At 37.4% G+C, this 16,309-nt stretch overlaps 1 protein-coding gene across 1 annotated transcript in view; it reads right to left on the bottom strand.

The window, feature by feature from the left end:
• Window positions 1-16,309, bottom strand: part of ITPR2 (inositol 1,4,5-trisphosphate receptor type 2) — a 434,318-nt gene that overhangs the window by 278,721 nt on the left and 139,288 nt on the right. The window contains exons 16-21 of the mRNA XM_054591314.1: window positions 15,729-15,901; window positions 14,646-14,765; window positions 14,346-14,531; window positions 12,843-13,094; window positions 12,245-12,389; window positions 10,747-10,897 (exon numbers count right to left, since the gene is read on the bottom strand). Coding sequence (XP_054447289.1) covers window positions 10,747-10,897; window positions 12,245-12,389; window positions 12,843-13,094; window positions 14,346-14,531; window positions 14,646-14,765; window positions 15,729-15,901 — 1,027 coding nt within the window. The remainder of the gene's footprint in view (window positions 1-10,746; window positions 10,898-12,244; window positions 12,390-12,842; window positions 13,095-14,345; window positions 14,532-14,645; window positions 14,766-15,728; window positions 15,902-16,309) is intronic.

Here is a 16,309-nt window from a genome sequence, read left to right as displayed (position 1 = left end):
AGCAGTCTCCAACCTTTTTGGCACCAGGGACTGGTTTCATGGAAGGCAATCTTTCCACGAATGGGGGTGCAGGAGACAGGAGGCAGAGCTCAGGTGGGAATGCAAGCAAAGCTTCACTCGCTTGCGCCTGCCCACCACTCACCTCCTGCTGTGCAGTTCCTAACAGGCCACAGACCAGTACCAGTCCATGGCCCGGGGGTTGGGGATCCCTGGCTTAAAGAATAAGAATAAACCCCACACTAAACTTCACGCACTGGGTGGCTGGTACCTTTGAAAACCAAAACTTAAAACACTACATGATGGTGCCTCTGTTCCTGACACATCCCACGGAAACACAGACAAACCTAGTATCAGAGTCTTCTGCTTCTACTGAAAATTACAAAGTGTAACAAAAATAATTTTGCCTATTAAAATTTTACATGTGTAACCCCTGACTGGGAGAACTATAAGGAAGTTGTAGCGTCACTTTGTGACTTACTGTGACATGTAGATTGTACATGCATCATATTCATTAAGTCCTTCTGAAGTTTATTAACCGACACAGTTAGCAAGTGAATATCTGAACCATGATAGTCTGTTAAGATGGTGTATCGAGATCACTGGGAAGGTATAACATTAATCACTAAAATTGCTAAAATAAAATTGCAGGAATAAAATACCAGGAAGTATGTTAATATGAACTGGTATTTGTCATGTTATCTTCCCTTCACTGGAAGTCTGGAAAGCCAAACTGAAATTTCATAAGTAACAAAAGAAAAACAATCACATATTTGGAATGTCGTGGTCTAGAAAATATTTTTATCATGAAATACATACATATTTATATAAAGCATATAATTTACATAATCCATCAAGTGCATTTCACTCAATAGATAATTTTGAAAGTCAAGTGTGTATGTAAAGATATATTAGGTATTGTACAAGTCAGCTGTAGAACAATAAATAAAATCTATTTTTCATAGTTTTTCTCCCCTCTCTGGTGCTCTCTATCAATAAATTTAAATCTTTATTATTGAATTATCTAGGTAGTAACCCTAAGAGTCATGGAGCCCTTTGTAAGTCTATCAGGAAAAATGGACATAATAATAATTACAAAATTAACAAAAGAAAGACACAAATATGTATTTGGAATATTAGGATGTCTAAACATTTTGGTCCCTCAAATGCATGTATATTTATATAAGGCATATGACTTACATATTTTCATCTGAATGATAAGCACGTTATGAAAGTATGTGTGAAATACAGAAGCAGCTCCCGGAAAGGCATCTAAGAAGATAAAATTGTTCAGTATTACAGGGGAATCAGCAAGAAATAGAACTAGCATCTAACTCAAATTATGAAGACTCTCAGGCACCAATTTTTAAAAAGAGTTATTATTCTCTAGAGATGATGAGAGCAAGTAAAAGAGGTAGAGTGTGTGATTTGGAATGTTGGAATATAGACAAAATGCCAGAACAGAGTCAGGGGGCCCAGGCAGACACCCACTTCAGGGACTGAAGAGGAACATCCACCCTCAAGAGATATTTAAATGGTAAAGATCTTAAGACTTGTGACTGAAGCTTTGTTTCTGAGGCAAGGCAAACAACCACTCCTGAAAGGACAACTCTTGGTTTAAAAACTTTTTTGATCTGACCTGTACAATTACTTCAAGTTAAATTAAAGTCTTTAGTAAACAACCACTGTTAAAACTTTCTTAGGAAACCTGGAAAACAGAAAACAGACTATCTGCAGATAAAGAAGTCATCTATCTAGAAAGCAGTATGTTGACAGCATAAAGGACCTAAACTGTAGACCTGCAGGTTTGTTTGTTTGTTTTTTTTAAAGTAAGAAGAAGAAAAGACCTGAATTCAAAATTTGGTTCAGCAAGCTGCAAGGTGTATGGTCTCAGGCAAAGTATTTAACCTCTCAGCCTATTTCCTGGGCAAAAAGTGACAATAATAACTAAGTCGCTGAATTGTGATACGGATTTTATCTAGAGGAATGCTAAATATAGTAATCCTTTGCCAAGTGCTCGGCCTGGCACGTGGGAGAAACTCAGTACAAAGTAGTTATTTTTCACCTATTTTTATATGTGCATTTGATTTTTTTAAAAGAACATGATCTGGTGGAGATCACATGCTTGAAACTCTCTTTCTCCAAATTAGAGAGAAAATTAATCCCAGAAAGGGTGAAGGGGATCCTCTTAGGCACTGCTGATAACTAAGAAAGAACCTGACAGGTACACAGACAGGCATTTTCCCTAAAACTTAAAAAAGTTTAAGCAGGAAAAAAAAGTGTAGAAGACATTTTACAATAACCGAGAAAGAACGTAAAGGTGGAGTCATTAGAGCACAAAGCTGGCGGGAGAACCAGGCTCAGAAGAGCAAAACATCACTTCATCAGCTGAAGAGGATTTCGGGAGAGACTTGCAGCCTAAAGTGTGGTTCTGATGCCAGTGATTCTGGGGCACAGGGACGTACACAGATTCTAGAAAATTTTCCCCTGTAGAGAACTCTGTTAGGCTTTTAAATGCCTTCAAGTCGTTGTTACTTTTCTCCCTAATCTCTGTTTCCTATGAGATCTTCTTCTTGATTTACAGCTGTTCCAACTACAGTGCTTTTCGGGAAGACACCTCTGGCGGGCGCTGTCGTGGCCCTGCCCAGACCCCCTTTCGGGAAAGAAGGATGACTGCCTCAACGGCTATCAGTGCTTCGTGGTCGCCAGCCCTCGAGTGTCCGCCCCCAATGGGGATGGGCTGGTCTGAAAACAGCTGCCCCAAACTGGGCGGCCCGTGGGGCTTAAAGACTCAACCCCTCCATTCCAATGGGTGACAACTCTGAAAGACTTCCAGAAGCTTCCACTACAACGGTCTCACAACCCGATTTCCCAATCTGCCCAGCCCTGCTTCTTTCGCTCCTATTCCACTGGTCCTGATCCTAACAGCTGTCTCTAAGACACCTCCTTCTAATCTCTATCTCAGAGTCTGCTTTCTAGGGAACACAACCTGCAGTAAGTAATTCTAGAGTTGCTGGGAGACTGTGGTCATCACCGTCGTCGTTTTAAACCCAGTGGAATAATCTCAAGGCATTATGAAAACAGCATTGCACCCCAACAGAGTGCAGTAGTCCCCCCCCTTGTCCACAGTTGTGCCTTCCAGAGCTTCAGTTACCTACGGTCAACCATGGTCAACTACAGTCCAAAAATATTAAATGGAAAATGTCATAAATGAACAACTCGCAAGTTTTAAATTGCATGTCATTGTGGATAGCACGATGAACTCTCCTGCCATTCCCCCCTAGGATGCGCATCACCCAGTGTCTCCATGCCACAGCCTTCTTGCTTACCAGATTGATAATTGTGGTATTGAGTACCAGCGTTTAAGTAACTTATTTGACCTAAGAATGGCCCCAAAGCGTAAGAGTAGTGATGCTGGCAATTTGGATATGCCAAAGAGAAGCCATAAAGTGCTTTCTTTAAGTGAAAAGTTATGCATATATAGGGGAAAAAATAGCATATATAGGGTTTAGTACTATCCAAACATACTTTTGGGCCATCCACTGTGGATTTTGGAACATATGCCCATGGGTAAAGGGGGTATCCCTCAAACAGGTAAGTTGAAGGATACTGAAAGAATAAATTAGACCCAAACCATTTCCAGACACTGTCAAGTTCTATACTCTGTTCAGATGGAGATGATACTCTGACCGGTCAGAGTGAACATCTTATGTTGCTCATTAGAAGAATGTGTAAGTAAGATTGACATTTGTCCTCAATTATTCAAATGGCTGTAGTAGGACAAAACACATATACCCATGCTGCTGTAAAAAGTGGTCTTAATTAGCAGCTGTATCTACCCTTAGACTGTATATCCTTTGGCAACCATAAAGAAAAAAGAATGTATAGTTTTTAAAATGGAATGTACTTTCAAAAGTATATTGAAAATACCCAGTTCATCAGCCAACATATACATTTGCTTTTGATTTCTATACATGACAAAGAAGAGCACTGCTTGATGTAATCTTTCCACCCAAAAGATCAATTACACCAAACGAAGCCTCTGCCTGTTAGATCACTGAGCGCAAATGATAGGTATTAGGCAAAGCAAATTGACTGAACATAGCCAGTTGGGAGTGCATACATTTGTTTGAAAACAGTACTTCTTTTCCTAAGTGAGACAGAGCCGATGGAAGGATTGATGTTTCTGAAGATTAGAATCTTCTATTTCACTGGAACAAGGCCAGGCCAGGGCCACTCCCGGGTCTCCGTGCGAGCGTGCCTGGACAATTTTCTGACTGGACGACCTCTAGGGCCCAAAAATGAAAAGCTGCTTCTGAGCCCAGCAATTTCTGCTGAGCGTGCCAGCTGAAAGCCACTGTGACGGTGAGCAGCCCAGCCTGGGAGCCTGACTCAGACCCCCAACCAGCTCTGGGTCGAGGACAGTTCACAGTGGCACGGAGGTGGGCTGCATCGTACCAAGCACCCAGAAGAGAAAAACTTCTGTAATTGCCACTTCCCAAGCCAGCTATCCCCATCACTTCAAACACTAATCATGGACATCAAAACCTGCAGGTTTTCCAAGAAAAACAAACGAAGGCTGCATGTGTACATCCTATTCAAGACAGGCGTGAGGGAGGCCAGCACGAACTGAACACCGGGAACTGTAAGCCTTTCCCTTCTGGGCACGTCTCTTCTTCCGCTCCCCTGGGTCCGCCCTGCCCAACACCCACTGAACCATTTCTCTGAATATTCAACCCCGCCTGAACTGAAGCAGGTATAGTAAGAGGTAAGTAGATCAGGAGAATTTTATTAAAAAAAAAGAAGACCTGGTTCTACTGCACAAAATTTTCCAGACATAGTAAAGAAAACCAATATTACTGTTTGAAGGAAGTGGTAGGCCTAACAAGAATGCTTATAAAATTACTTTCTATTTTTTAAAAATTGTGCTTTGCATATGAGCTCCAGTTGAAAATAGAGTTTCAGTGAAACAGGAAATATATAATCCCAGATCCTTTGAATATAAAAGAGCCAAGATGACACTACACTGGGTATTTCAAGGTGGCAACACCGCTAAGGCTCCATGGTTGTCCTTTAAAAGAAGAGTAGTTTCCCCGCTACTTTCCGTAATCCAGGATTTCCTCTCTGGCATCAACCTCTGTCTCACTCTGCACCACAGGAATTTTTCCCAGGCCTGACGATCCTGTCTCCACATTTGGAGATTCCAGAAATGTGTTCTTTGCTTTCTTTGTTAAGAATGTATAGAGTCTAACAGAACTTTTGCTAGGAAATTATAGTCTAATAGAACTCAGCTATAATAACACCTCATAATAGAGCTATAGGATAATGCTTGAAGTTTGAAGTGTCATCTTACTGATAATAAATCATATTCTTACTTGGCTAATTATTTAAGTTGCTAACTTTTCTGTTTCGGAAGACTTTTCAAGCATATCAGAAGAGCTCCGAGAATTGTACAGGGAATTCCTGTAATACCCTCTGCCCAGATTTGTTGAGTCACAAATTCTGGCACATTTGTGTCCTCCCTTGTTCTCGCACCCTCCCTCTACAGATAATATGCATACACATACACACACACATACACACACATAAAGTATATCTTTCCTGTAGCACTTAAGGGTTAGTTTCAGACATCGCAACCTTTTAACCTTGAATTCTTCAGCATGAATTTGCTAAAAACAAGTACATTCCCTAATATAACCACACTACAATAAAAATTCAGGAAATCTAACTGACACAATACTACAAACTAATATATAATACATAGTCAAATGTCACCAATTGTGCCAATAATGTTTCTGTAGATAATATTTTTCCTGATCCACAATCAAATATTGTATTTAGCTGCCATGTCTCTTTAATCTCCTTTAATCAGAAAGTTTCTCAGCCCTCATCTTTTAGGATTTTGACATCTTTTGTGTTCAAGCCAGTTTTTCTATTAAATATCCCACAATTTACACCTCTCTGATAATTCCTCATGATTAGTTAGAGATTATGAATTTTTATCAGGAATATTAAACAGGTGACACTGTGTGTGCCACATCTAGAGGCACAGGACGTTGCTGTGTCCCTTTTTTTTATTTTAAACTCTACATTTTGTTTACTTAAAGAAGGTATTATAAGACTGATGCCCTACATATGTATTAACTTTAAAATTTATGAAAATGATTTGACTTTGGGTGGTGGGCGCAACAGTGCACATGTAGATCACGTATCACAGAAACGGACTCCTGAAGCCTGACGACCCTACTGACCAATGTCACCACAGCAAAATTAATATAATAAAATAAAATAAAATAAAATTTATGAAACAAAATTCTAACCTCAATAACAATTTTCTAAAATGCAATCTCATTGGACAAATAAATAATCAAGTGGCACAAAGGATAGAAAGACTAATTTCTTGCGCTTCTTAGCAATGCTGTTTACTGACTAGGGGATCTTAGGCAAGTTAATTAATCTCCCTGAATATACTTTTCTATATCGGTGCTTTAAATGAAAACTTTTTATGAAACAATCTCAAATCCATGCACAGCTCAATACATTTGCATTACTGGCAATTTTGTGAGCAAATAATGTATCCCTGTGAGGCACATTCTTTTTTATTTTATATAGTTATAAAAATAAAACCTCATAGTCACTTTTTTAAATGCATCTTGAGGCAATGTTGACAAAAAAGCACAGCGCCGTATTTTTTTTTTTTTTTGTCTTGCAAGTATAACTGTGCTTCAAAGAAATCTAGATTTGAATGTTTTGCTAAAAAAGCACTGTCCTTCCAAATGTATTAAAGTTAGTGGAGCTAAATAAGCGTTTAATGTTTGTAAAAGCAAAAGTGACTCCTTAAGAAGGACTTTTAGGGTTCAGTAGAATGAAGAATGTTTCTCTCAGATGCGCCATCTGGAGTATAATTATAATTGTTACTGAATCATGCTTAACAACAAACTCTATTTCCTCAGAGTTTACATCATGTACCCAATCATAGGAATGTATAAAAGAAATAATTTACCCACCAATCTGTACATATCAAGAGACATGATCTTAAAAAATAAATTAAAGTGATCTTAAAACTACAGTCCTTAAATTTAAATTACTTTCACGGGTATACAATATTCTGTAGGGGAATAAACACATTTAGATTCCAAAAATTTAGTCAAAATCCACAAACCCCTTTCCACAAATTAGGAAAATGCAATTCTCCAAATGAAGAGACGTTGACATACCAGCTGACATCTCAGAAGGAAGAAACCTCAAAGCTTTGGTTCATGCAATATACAGGGTCCAGCACAAATAACGCCCCTTTGTATCGCATTATCTTTTATTATAAAATCATAAGCATGTAATTCTGTAACATAACAATATCACACTCAAGCACACCATATGACATTTTAGGTGAAGTACTCAAATTAAAACTCTAAATAGTTACACCCATATAACTACCATACCAACCACACTCAAGCAGGCATTACTTCTGCCAGACCCTGTGTACATGGGAATTTCTTATCACTTTACCTTGGCCAAAATGGTCTTCCTGCTGCTCCTCACACATAGCACACTTACTCTGCCTCAGGGTTTTCTTCCTGAATACATATAGGTACCTGCTCACATGTTAGAGAACTTGTTCAATCCACTCTAGCTAAAAATAAGTGCTCTCTCTTACTCCACCTCTCTCCATATCGTCCTACTTTGTTTTGCTTCAGAGTGTTACCTGATGTTACGGGGTATATTCATTTGTTTATTACCTTATAGTCTCCCCCCACTAGAGGCAGCAGGATACAGAGGTCCTGCCTATTTATTTATTGTCTGTCCTCCCTGTGGCTGAGGACTTGGTTTATCTTGTTCATTGCTTACTTTCAGTGAATAGAACAGTACCTGGCATACAACAGTTCTCAATACGTTCTTTTTGAATAAATTAATTAGTGTTTCTCAGATATCTAAAAGAATAATTAAGATGTCTATGTCCAGAGATAAATGGAGTTCACAAGAATATATGATAATTATAAAATATTTTCAAAAGTAAAAATGTGTCTTAGATAGCAGACATGGACAGAACAATGGAAAGTACATATAAGATTAAAAATATTCAGAGAAAGAAAATACTTGTTTTGTGAACAAATTCTGAAAGCAAAGTATAAACACTTAGACCAGAAATCAAGATCGCCTTCTTTTTAAGAATGGTTTAGAGTAAACTGTAGATTAGAAAAGCATCATACCAAAAAACATCTTTCCTTTCCCTTTTTCTCCACTTGTTTCAAAGTAACTCTCTCTCTCTCCTACCAATCTCCCTGAATATATACTACATATAATAGTTGTGTTCTGCTTTGTCTTGGAGATTACCATTCTGGACAATTTTACCATGTAGAATTCAGGTTATCTTTTTACTTACAGAATGTTTTTTACTGTAATTTTAAAAATCAGTTTTGTTCCACATTTTGTTTTTCTTCTTCAGGGACTCCAATTATTCACATGATGGCCGTTCTTTGCCTTTCTCCCATTTCATCTACTTTCTCTGACCCTCTTTAGCTGTTTCTTTATATCATTGACATTCTTTTCATTGTTCACTTGCCTTGTTCAATGGTATTTATTAAACTTTTGTTCAGATCTGTTCTCCCTTTGATATCTTGTCATTTAGTCTGTATTTCTAAATAAATAAATAAAATCTACCATTTTATTCTATTTTTTTCCAAAGTTCAATCAACTTTAATTTCATTTCTTCTTTTTTTTATTTCTTAGTTTCTGAATTTGTGATTCAAGGTGCTTTTCATACCCCAATATTTGTTAGGAGACATTTATTTCAGATTAGAGTGTTGTGTTATCATTTTCTTCTGTTTCATGGTTGCTTTTCAAAGAGGAATTTCCACCAACTGAAATGTTTTGATTCTTTATTCTATTTTGAACTTGTAGTAATTTCATATAAATGAAGACTGATTATATCTAGCAATTTTTTAGATAAGAATGACAGTATGAGCCAGTTTACAAGATCTTTAGTTCAAGAGCAGACTCCCATGTTTATGTCATGAGGTGTGGTTTCTTTAAAGTGGCTTTGGGGATGGGAACAGGAGAGAAGTTATGTTTCCTTCCATTTATAGTGGAAAGAAATACCATTTATTGTGGTATTCTAGATTTCCCCATTTTACTTATTTCCCTTCATCAACAAGACTCCAAAAAGTTCTATCCCTTACTTTTAACCTTGTTTATCCCTAGAAGCATTTTTCCCCCACACTGCTACCTGTGTATTGTGAAGTCCCTTCCTCTTTATTCAGTGTTCCCATAGCTACCTAACTTAAGTATGCCCACACTTAAGATAGACTTTTTCTGACTGTGATTTTCACAGAATCCCCTCTTGTCCCTTCCACACAATTTTTTTCTAGAAACCCAGAATTGTCCACAAAGATTTACAGTGAAAACTCATGAGACAGCTCTACTGAAAACTGATGTTACTTTTCTCCATACAGTACCTGAGGTTTATACTGTCCTCTGTCTTCCAGTTCTGCTGAAGGTGAGGGATTTATGTAGTTTAATTTGTTTCTTATTGATCACACAGGAGAAAACACAGAAGGAATTGAAATATAGACAGCAGCAATTAATTACTTAAGATACCTGGATGTTCCTCATTTATAATTCGTAACCAGATATTTCTTCCTTATGTCTAAAATCATATTTTCAGTTTTACTTTTTAAATCTTGTAGTGGAATTTGTAATGGATGCATTGTGTTCCACCCATCTCTCCTCTTCCGAGCTGAGGCGTCTCTTCCCCCAGGTACTGGGAATCATGGCTGTGACTTTTCACATCTGTCATTAAGAGTGACCCTTCCCCAAAGGGAACTGCCTTTCTCAAGGTTACCCACCTCCTCCATGATGGAGCCAGTTTACAAGATTTTAGCTGACTGATACAAGGATCCAAAACTCAGCCCCTTGAATTAATTTGTGACCACATCACAGCGCCATCCTAGTTTGAGAGAGTTCCCTGCAGGATCAGCGGAGGTCTCAGTTGCACCTGCATTTTGGATCAGCTTCTCTGTCTGCCCAATCTTATCGTCCTCTCTTCCTCACAGGTGTATATCCTGAATGCACTCTTCAATATACCTTCTGCAAACAATTCTCTACCTCCGGGGATTTTCAGGGCATCCCACATAAAGACAACCACTATCAAAATTTTATTGTGTTATGAGCAGGCCCTGTTGCAAATACTCTGAATATATTGCATGCATTCATTTAATTCTCACAAGGAAACTGTGAGGAAGATACTAGTATTATCATCTTCATATCTCATATGAGAAAAGGAACAGAAGCACTCTGACTCAAAAGCCCATTCTCATCCAGTGTACTACCTCCCACACTAGCTCTGCATTCACTGTTTTTCCAGTATGACCCTCAGTGGGCCTGTTCTTTGCATTTTTCTATGCCCTGCTATGCAGCATAGCCAGCTTATTCATATATCAGGATGATCACAAATACTAATATGTTTTCATTTTTCACACATAATATTTTCTCTAATGGATTGACCATATGTTAATTGCTAAAGATGCAACTCATTAACCTTATCAATTTTTCTCTTAAGTTTTAGCATTAAGAACAGAGAAGCATGTTTGTAAACCCAGCATATTTTCATTCAGTCTTACCATTGGATTACTTTTTATTTGTACACATCTGTTAGTAGGTGCATGTTAACCACCACTTCTCTGTATGTTTGGTTTTTTTATCTCATTTCTGAACAGTACCAAAAAGAATATAATTCTTCTCAAAAATTCTTACCTCCATCTTGAAATTTGCTTAATCTTTCAAAATACGATGACATGGGGACCTGTACAATATCTAGGATAGCCAGAAGCGTCCTTGTTAGCCTTAATAATTCACTGAAACTATAAAATCCAAAGTATATAAGATTCCGAGCCAAGTGGACCACCTTCATTAAAAAATGGGGTAAGGCAGAAAAGAAAAGAAAAACATTAGGAACTAAAATTAATGTTGACATGTTATTATCTAAATTAGTGCGGGTATTTCTAAGCATTCTAATTTTTAACAACTAGGAATTTAAATACTACAAAAGCAATCACTAACTCTGATTAATTCAAGTTTACAATTAAACCCAAATAAGACCAGTTCCTCAACCTCATCAAAGTTCCACATGACAAGAAGATGAGGTGTCCACCAAGGAAACAAGAAGACAAGATTTTAGGTATATGAAGGTGATTTAAAGAAGTCTACATTAGAATGAGTACCTCTTAATTAAATGTAAATTCATGTAAGACAGTAGGATACCACTTAATAAATGGTTATATTAATGAATTAATTTAATAAATGGATATTATTCGTGGTATTTGTCCAGAAATGCAGGTTTCCTATGCTGGCTTTGTGGTCTTCTGGATACTATAAGACACACTAGGTGCAAAAGGCAGCTTCCAAGATGGCCACCATTATATGGTCCCTTCCACATTGTGTCAGGGTTATCTGTGTGCCAAACAAAATATGGCAGAAGGGACAGCATGCCACTTCCAAGATTAGGTCACAGAAGACTGCAGCTTCCATGTCGGGCTCTCTCTCTTTCCCAGCAGAAGGCAGGTGCTGTGCCATAAGGACACAAGCAGCCTATGAAAATGCTACCTTGTCAAGATCCAACAAGATAGTATGGCCACCAACCATCATCGTCCAGTCCCAGGTGACTTCCATCCCAGTCAAAAACTTGATTGCAACCTCATGACAGACTTTAAACCAGATCCCACAGCAAAGCCCTCTCAGATTCATGACCCATAGAAACTCTAAAGTACTAAATGTTCGTTGCTTTGGGCTGCTAAGACTGGGTTAATTTGTTACATACTCATAGATACCAAATACACCAGGTAACAGCAGCATGTTCTCTACAGTTTTGTCATTATATCTCCAAAATGATATTATAACTAGAGGTATTTCAATTCAGTTTAATGAGGCTAGACACATCACCTCCATGGATATGGAAAAATGTACCCAAACATACTCTAAATGCAACAAAGTTTACACAAATGTAATGAAACTCAAAAAAATCCAGGGAAACAGTAGTTAATTACAAATAAAATATTTTGCATTGGATATCCAGTATAATTAAAGCACTAATCTATTTTTTAATCAATGGCAGAGGGAATAATACCTCCATGAACTAAACTAACCAATTACCAAAGCATCTTAAATATTATAGAGAAAAAATCCTTATGTTCAATGTATCTCATTTTTGACAAGAAAAATCAAATCTTCACGAACAAATTGTTTTTCAAAATACCTCAAATGTCAGTTTGTTTTTTTCTTTATCTCCAAAAGGAAAGGGCTGATTCACAACTTCTTTCAAGTATTCTTCAACAAATTCCATTGTCAGTGCAAATTTCCTCTTCATATCATTTCTGGAACAATCTGTTATAGAATCATATCTGCAAAGATAGAATATAAAGCAAGTTAAATTGACTGCAACCATTTAAAAATAGGAAAATATACATACTTTAACTTCCTGGCTTCTTAAGCCTGGGTAAAGTAATTAACCTTTCTAGATATTGTGCTCTCATCTGTAAAATGAGGCTATTGTGAAATGAGGTAACACATGTAAAGCACTTAACTCAGAGTATACCATAACATTAAGCACTTAACAAACTGTTATGCCTATTATTAATATGATTTCTGTTTATTGGTTTCCAGAATGATGCTTCTATTATCCAGGGTTGTCATTTTATGTTCCAAAAAGAGTATCTTATTTGCATTTGGAAGATAACCACCTGAGTTTGAACACAGAAATGCTTTTCTTTATGTTTTATTTCAAAATTGGTGTCACTGGATTTTATATTTCATCTAAGGAATGCAAAGCCTTTGAAAAATTTTCCCAAACGTACTCATGAATCGTGATCTTCGTGGGGATTTCTGTCCAGAGCCTAGCATAGCGAACAGGCACCACAGACTCCTGGGGATCCCGGTCAACATGCATGTGGAGCATGAGGCGACAAAACGACGCTCGGAGGTCAAATGGCAGGCTCTCGTCTGACATACAGCGCAGGATCAGATCGACAGAGAGCTGTGTGGAAATCTGGTTTATGGCCAGATACTGGCGATCCAAGCACATCCTTGCAAAGAGGTTGAGCTGGTACCTTAAAAATTTCAAACGTATGTTATTTTTCCTATCTTAACAAAGTTCTTCAATATCTACCTTTCATGAAACCAATATTTCTAAAAGTACTGGAGTAAAACTCTGTTGGTAGTAGGTTAAGTAATCAAATAACATATACGTGAAATTATCTCTATGTCCGTTCAGTTGTGATTTCCCTGACTGGTTTCAGCAAATGTGTCTGGCAGAGAGTCATGAGGGTCTTTGTTCTACGTTTCTTAGGATCACAACTACACTAACCCTGAAGACCATTACAGCTCACATGAGGCTCTCCCCCCTTAACCTTGTCCCCCTCACTTTTGGGCTCTAGTATCTATACCCTAAATGTAGATCAACTCAGTTCCCAAATCAAATGTGATCAACCCAAATGGCATCAGTACACTTGGATTCATCAGCCTCTGAGATCAAGGATGAGCCTTCGGCTTTGATTGTTGAAGCTACAGAAAATAGGGAGCACGAGGCATTATCTGCCTTTCTCAGATTGGGCCCAAACTGGCCCAAGGGCTTCTGCCTTAGTTTTCATCCCATAAGTTTAAAGACACCAGCCAGGTCCTTGCTCACAACATACTGACTACCAGAAACTACCATCAGAACTTCAGCTGCCACATGCCATCGCTGAACTTTCATAACTATATACACCAGTTTCTCATAAGCCCTAAGTCTCTACATATTTATAAGCACCAGATACTATAAACTACTACTAGCTAACCCTTTCTGAGGCAGTGTCTGCAACTGGATCAGCTTCTCTGGCCCAAGTTCCAGCTCCCTCTCAACTCCGTTTCTTAATTCCTTATGTCTCTCATCAGCACCCACCCCAATCAGTAACAAGAAAGAAAAAGAAACCCTTTGCTACACAACAGTCCCAACAATTCCAAATGTCTGGGAAACCAGAAAATTGCAACAGGTATATGTGGAAAATACAGACGTTAACTTTATTTTAATATTTTAAATAATATCCATTTTAGCTACCCTAGCAACAATGACTATTTTATTTTTATTTTAATCCTCACCCAAAGGTCTATTTTCTTGATTTTAGAGAGAGAGGAAGGAAGAGAAACATCAATGTGAGAAACATCAATCAGTTGTCTCCCATACATGCCCCAACCAGGGATCGAGCCCACTATGACTTTTTAAATTTCCTCTTCATAGATACCTGATTTTTTTTAGAGGTTTCAGAGACTCTTTCCCAATGAACATGTGAGACTGAGAATGATGATTCTATACAATACTTTACCTGTAATAGGTCAGAACTTCTAAATCAGCTTTGGTGCCTTCTTTGGCTTCCTGAGCAAGGTGTCTGATAGCTTTGCCATGAGGTTCCTTGTTGCTGTCAATCCAGTAGAGCCAAACTTCTTCATCATCAATGTCATCTGAAAGGATGGAGCTCTCTATGGGGTTGTCCATTTGCATTGAGACCAGCCTTGAAATTAATAACACACACAAAATCTATTAATAAGCTCACTAATACGATTAAAGAAACTGTAATGCTTACAAACAATGAACAGAAAAAGATGCCTCCATTATCTGGACTTACTTCGTTTGAATGAGAATGTCTGCATTTCCCGGGCTCAACATGAATTTACAGATGAGTTCTTGAGTTACCGGTATAGCGGTGGTATTGGACACACATAGATCTGATAAGTAATCCAAGAATCTAGCAAAAAGTTAAATCAAACACTAAGAAAAGGCATTTTATAAAATCAAAATAAAAATAAACTTTGGGATAAAACAAACATAACTTTTAAGATATATTTTAAAATATTACTTCCATGTAGCATTTTTCTAATGTGTTGCTTATCTACTGCATCATTGGAAGCAAATTAAACATCAAAATGATTTGTATTTAATACAAATATTATTTCAAAGGACATAAGTTCACTTCCGTTTGGTGATCTTCATCCCACAGCACACTGACTTACTATGTTTAGAAAGTCATGTATCTGCCCTAGAGTCAAACAACCCCAGAACTGAATATCAAAAGGAGATCAAAGCTAATGCCATACTGAGTAAAATAAGAATACAGCACTCACTTAATAAAAGTGGAGTCAGAGGCCCATTCGTACCTTCTAACATTTATTTGTTGTGCTAATTAGTTAAGAAAACTTTATCAACCTGCCTGACTTTACTGCATTCATTTCTCCCAGATAAGGCAGCATGGTGCAATAGAAAGAGAACTTGATGTAAAATCAGAAACCCTTGATGTGAGATCAAAACACCTCTTCTATTCTTTACTATTGGGCTCTTCTTGAGCAAATTGTTCTCTCATGTTCTTTTTCCTCAACTCTAAAATGTGGATAATAACATATAACCAGAATAGCTTGTGATAGCATGCAAGTATTTAACTGAGACAATGTATATGAATATATTTTGAAAAATTATAAAGTACTATTAAAAATGTTATCACAGTGAAAATCAATTACATTTAAATATGTTGAGAAAGGGTGTTGGTCTCCTATAAGGTAATGTCTTTATCATATGCAATTATTACAGCAATAAACCCCATGTTTTGTCCATGAAAGGAATATAAAAGAATATTAACTTTAAAAAGTTCTAAGAATAAAGCAAAAGGCCGCAATCTGCCCCACTAGAAAAGAATACCACATAAACCACTTCCAACCTTGGCTCACGATTTCTCCTGAGTAAACTGACAAATGTTTCTATTTCTTTTGCTGTGATATGTTTCTCTAGTAGTTTTCTGTTGTTGTGCAACAGAGCTGTGATGGTATCTTCTGCCAAAATATCATAGCCAATCTGGGACTGCATGACACAGAAATTCTTAGCAATATATTCCTGCAAAAAAAAAAAAAAAAAAAAAAAGGCTGTCAGAATGCACTGCCAAATGGCTCAGAAATAACAAGTTTCATTATGGTCGGCACCACTGATTGAATTATTCATAACAAAAACCTCACTAAAGATCACTGACAAAGGAGAGCCAGTAAATAATTCTTCAATAAATAGGACTTTTGGAAGAAGGAAGTAAAAATAGTAGCATATACCTCATTTACAACGGTTTTTAACAAGAAATTATATACCTAGAAATATTTTTTTATATGGGTGCTTATACCTTCCAAGTGTAAGTGGTCAAAACAACGGTAAACCTAAAGGAGCAATGTTCATGGCGCAGTAACTAGGGGTTTCACCACCCTAATGGAGGCCCCTCTTCTAACTTTCACTGACAGTCATAACCGATTATTTTAA

The sequence above is a fragment of the Pteronotus mesoamericanus genome, unplaced genomic scaffold, assembly GCF_021234165.1.
Source record: "Pteronotus mesoamericanus isolate MK-2021 breed Mesoamerican mustached bat unplaced genomic scaffold, CSHL_Meso_final scaffold_21, whole genome shotgun sequence".
Taxonomy (NCBI): domain Eukaryota; kingdom Metazoa; phylum Chordata; class Mammalia; order Chiroptera; family Mormoopidae; genus Pteronotus; species Pteronotus mesoamericanus.
The sequence above is the reverse complement of the archived record's forward strand: the minus strand, read 5'-3'. Positions and strand labels throughout refer to the sequence as shown.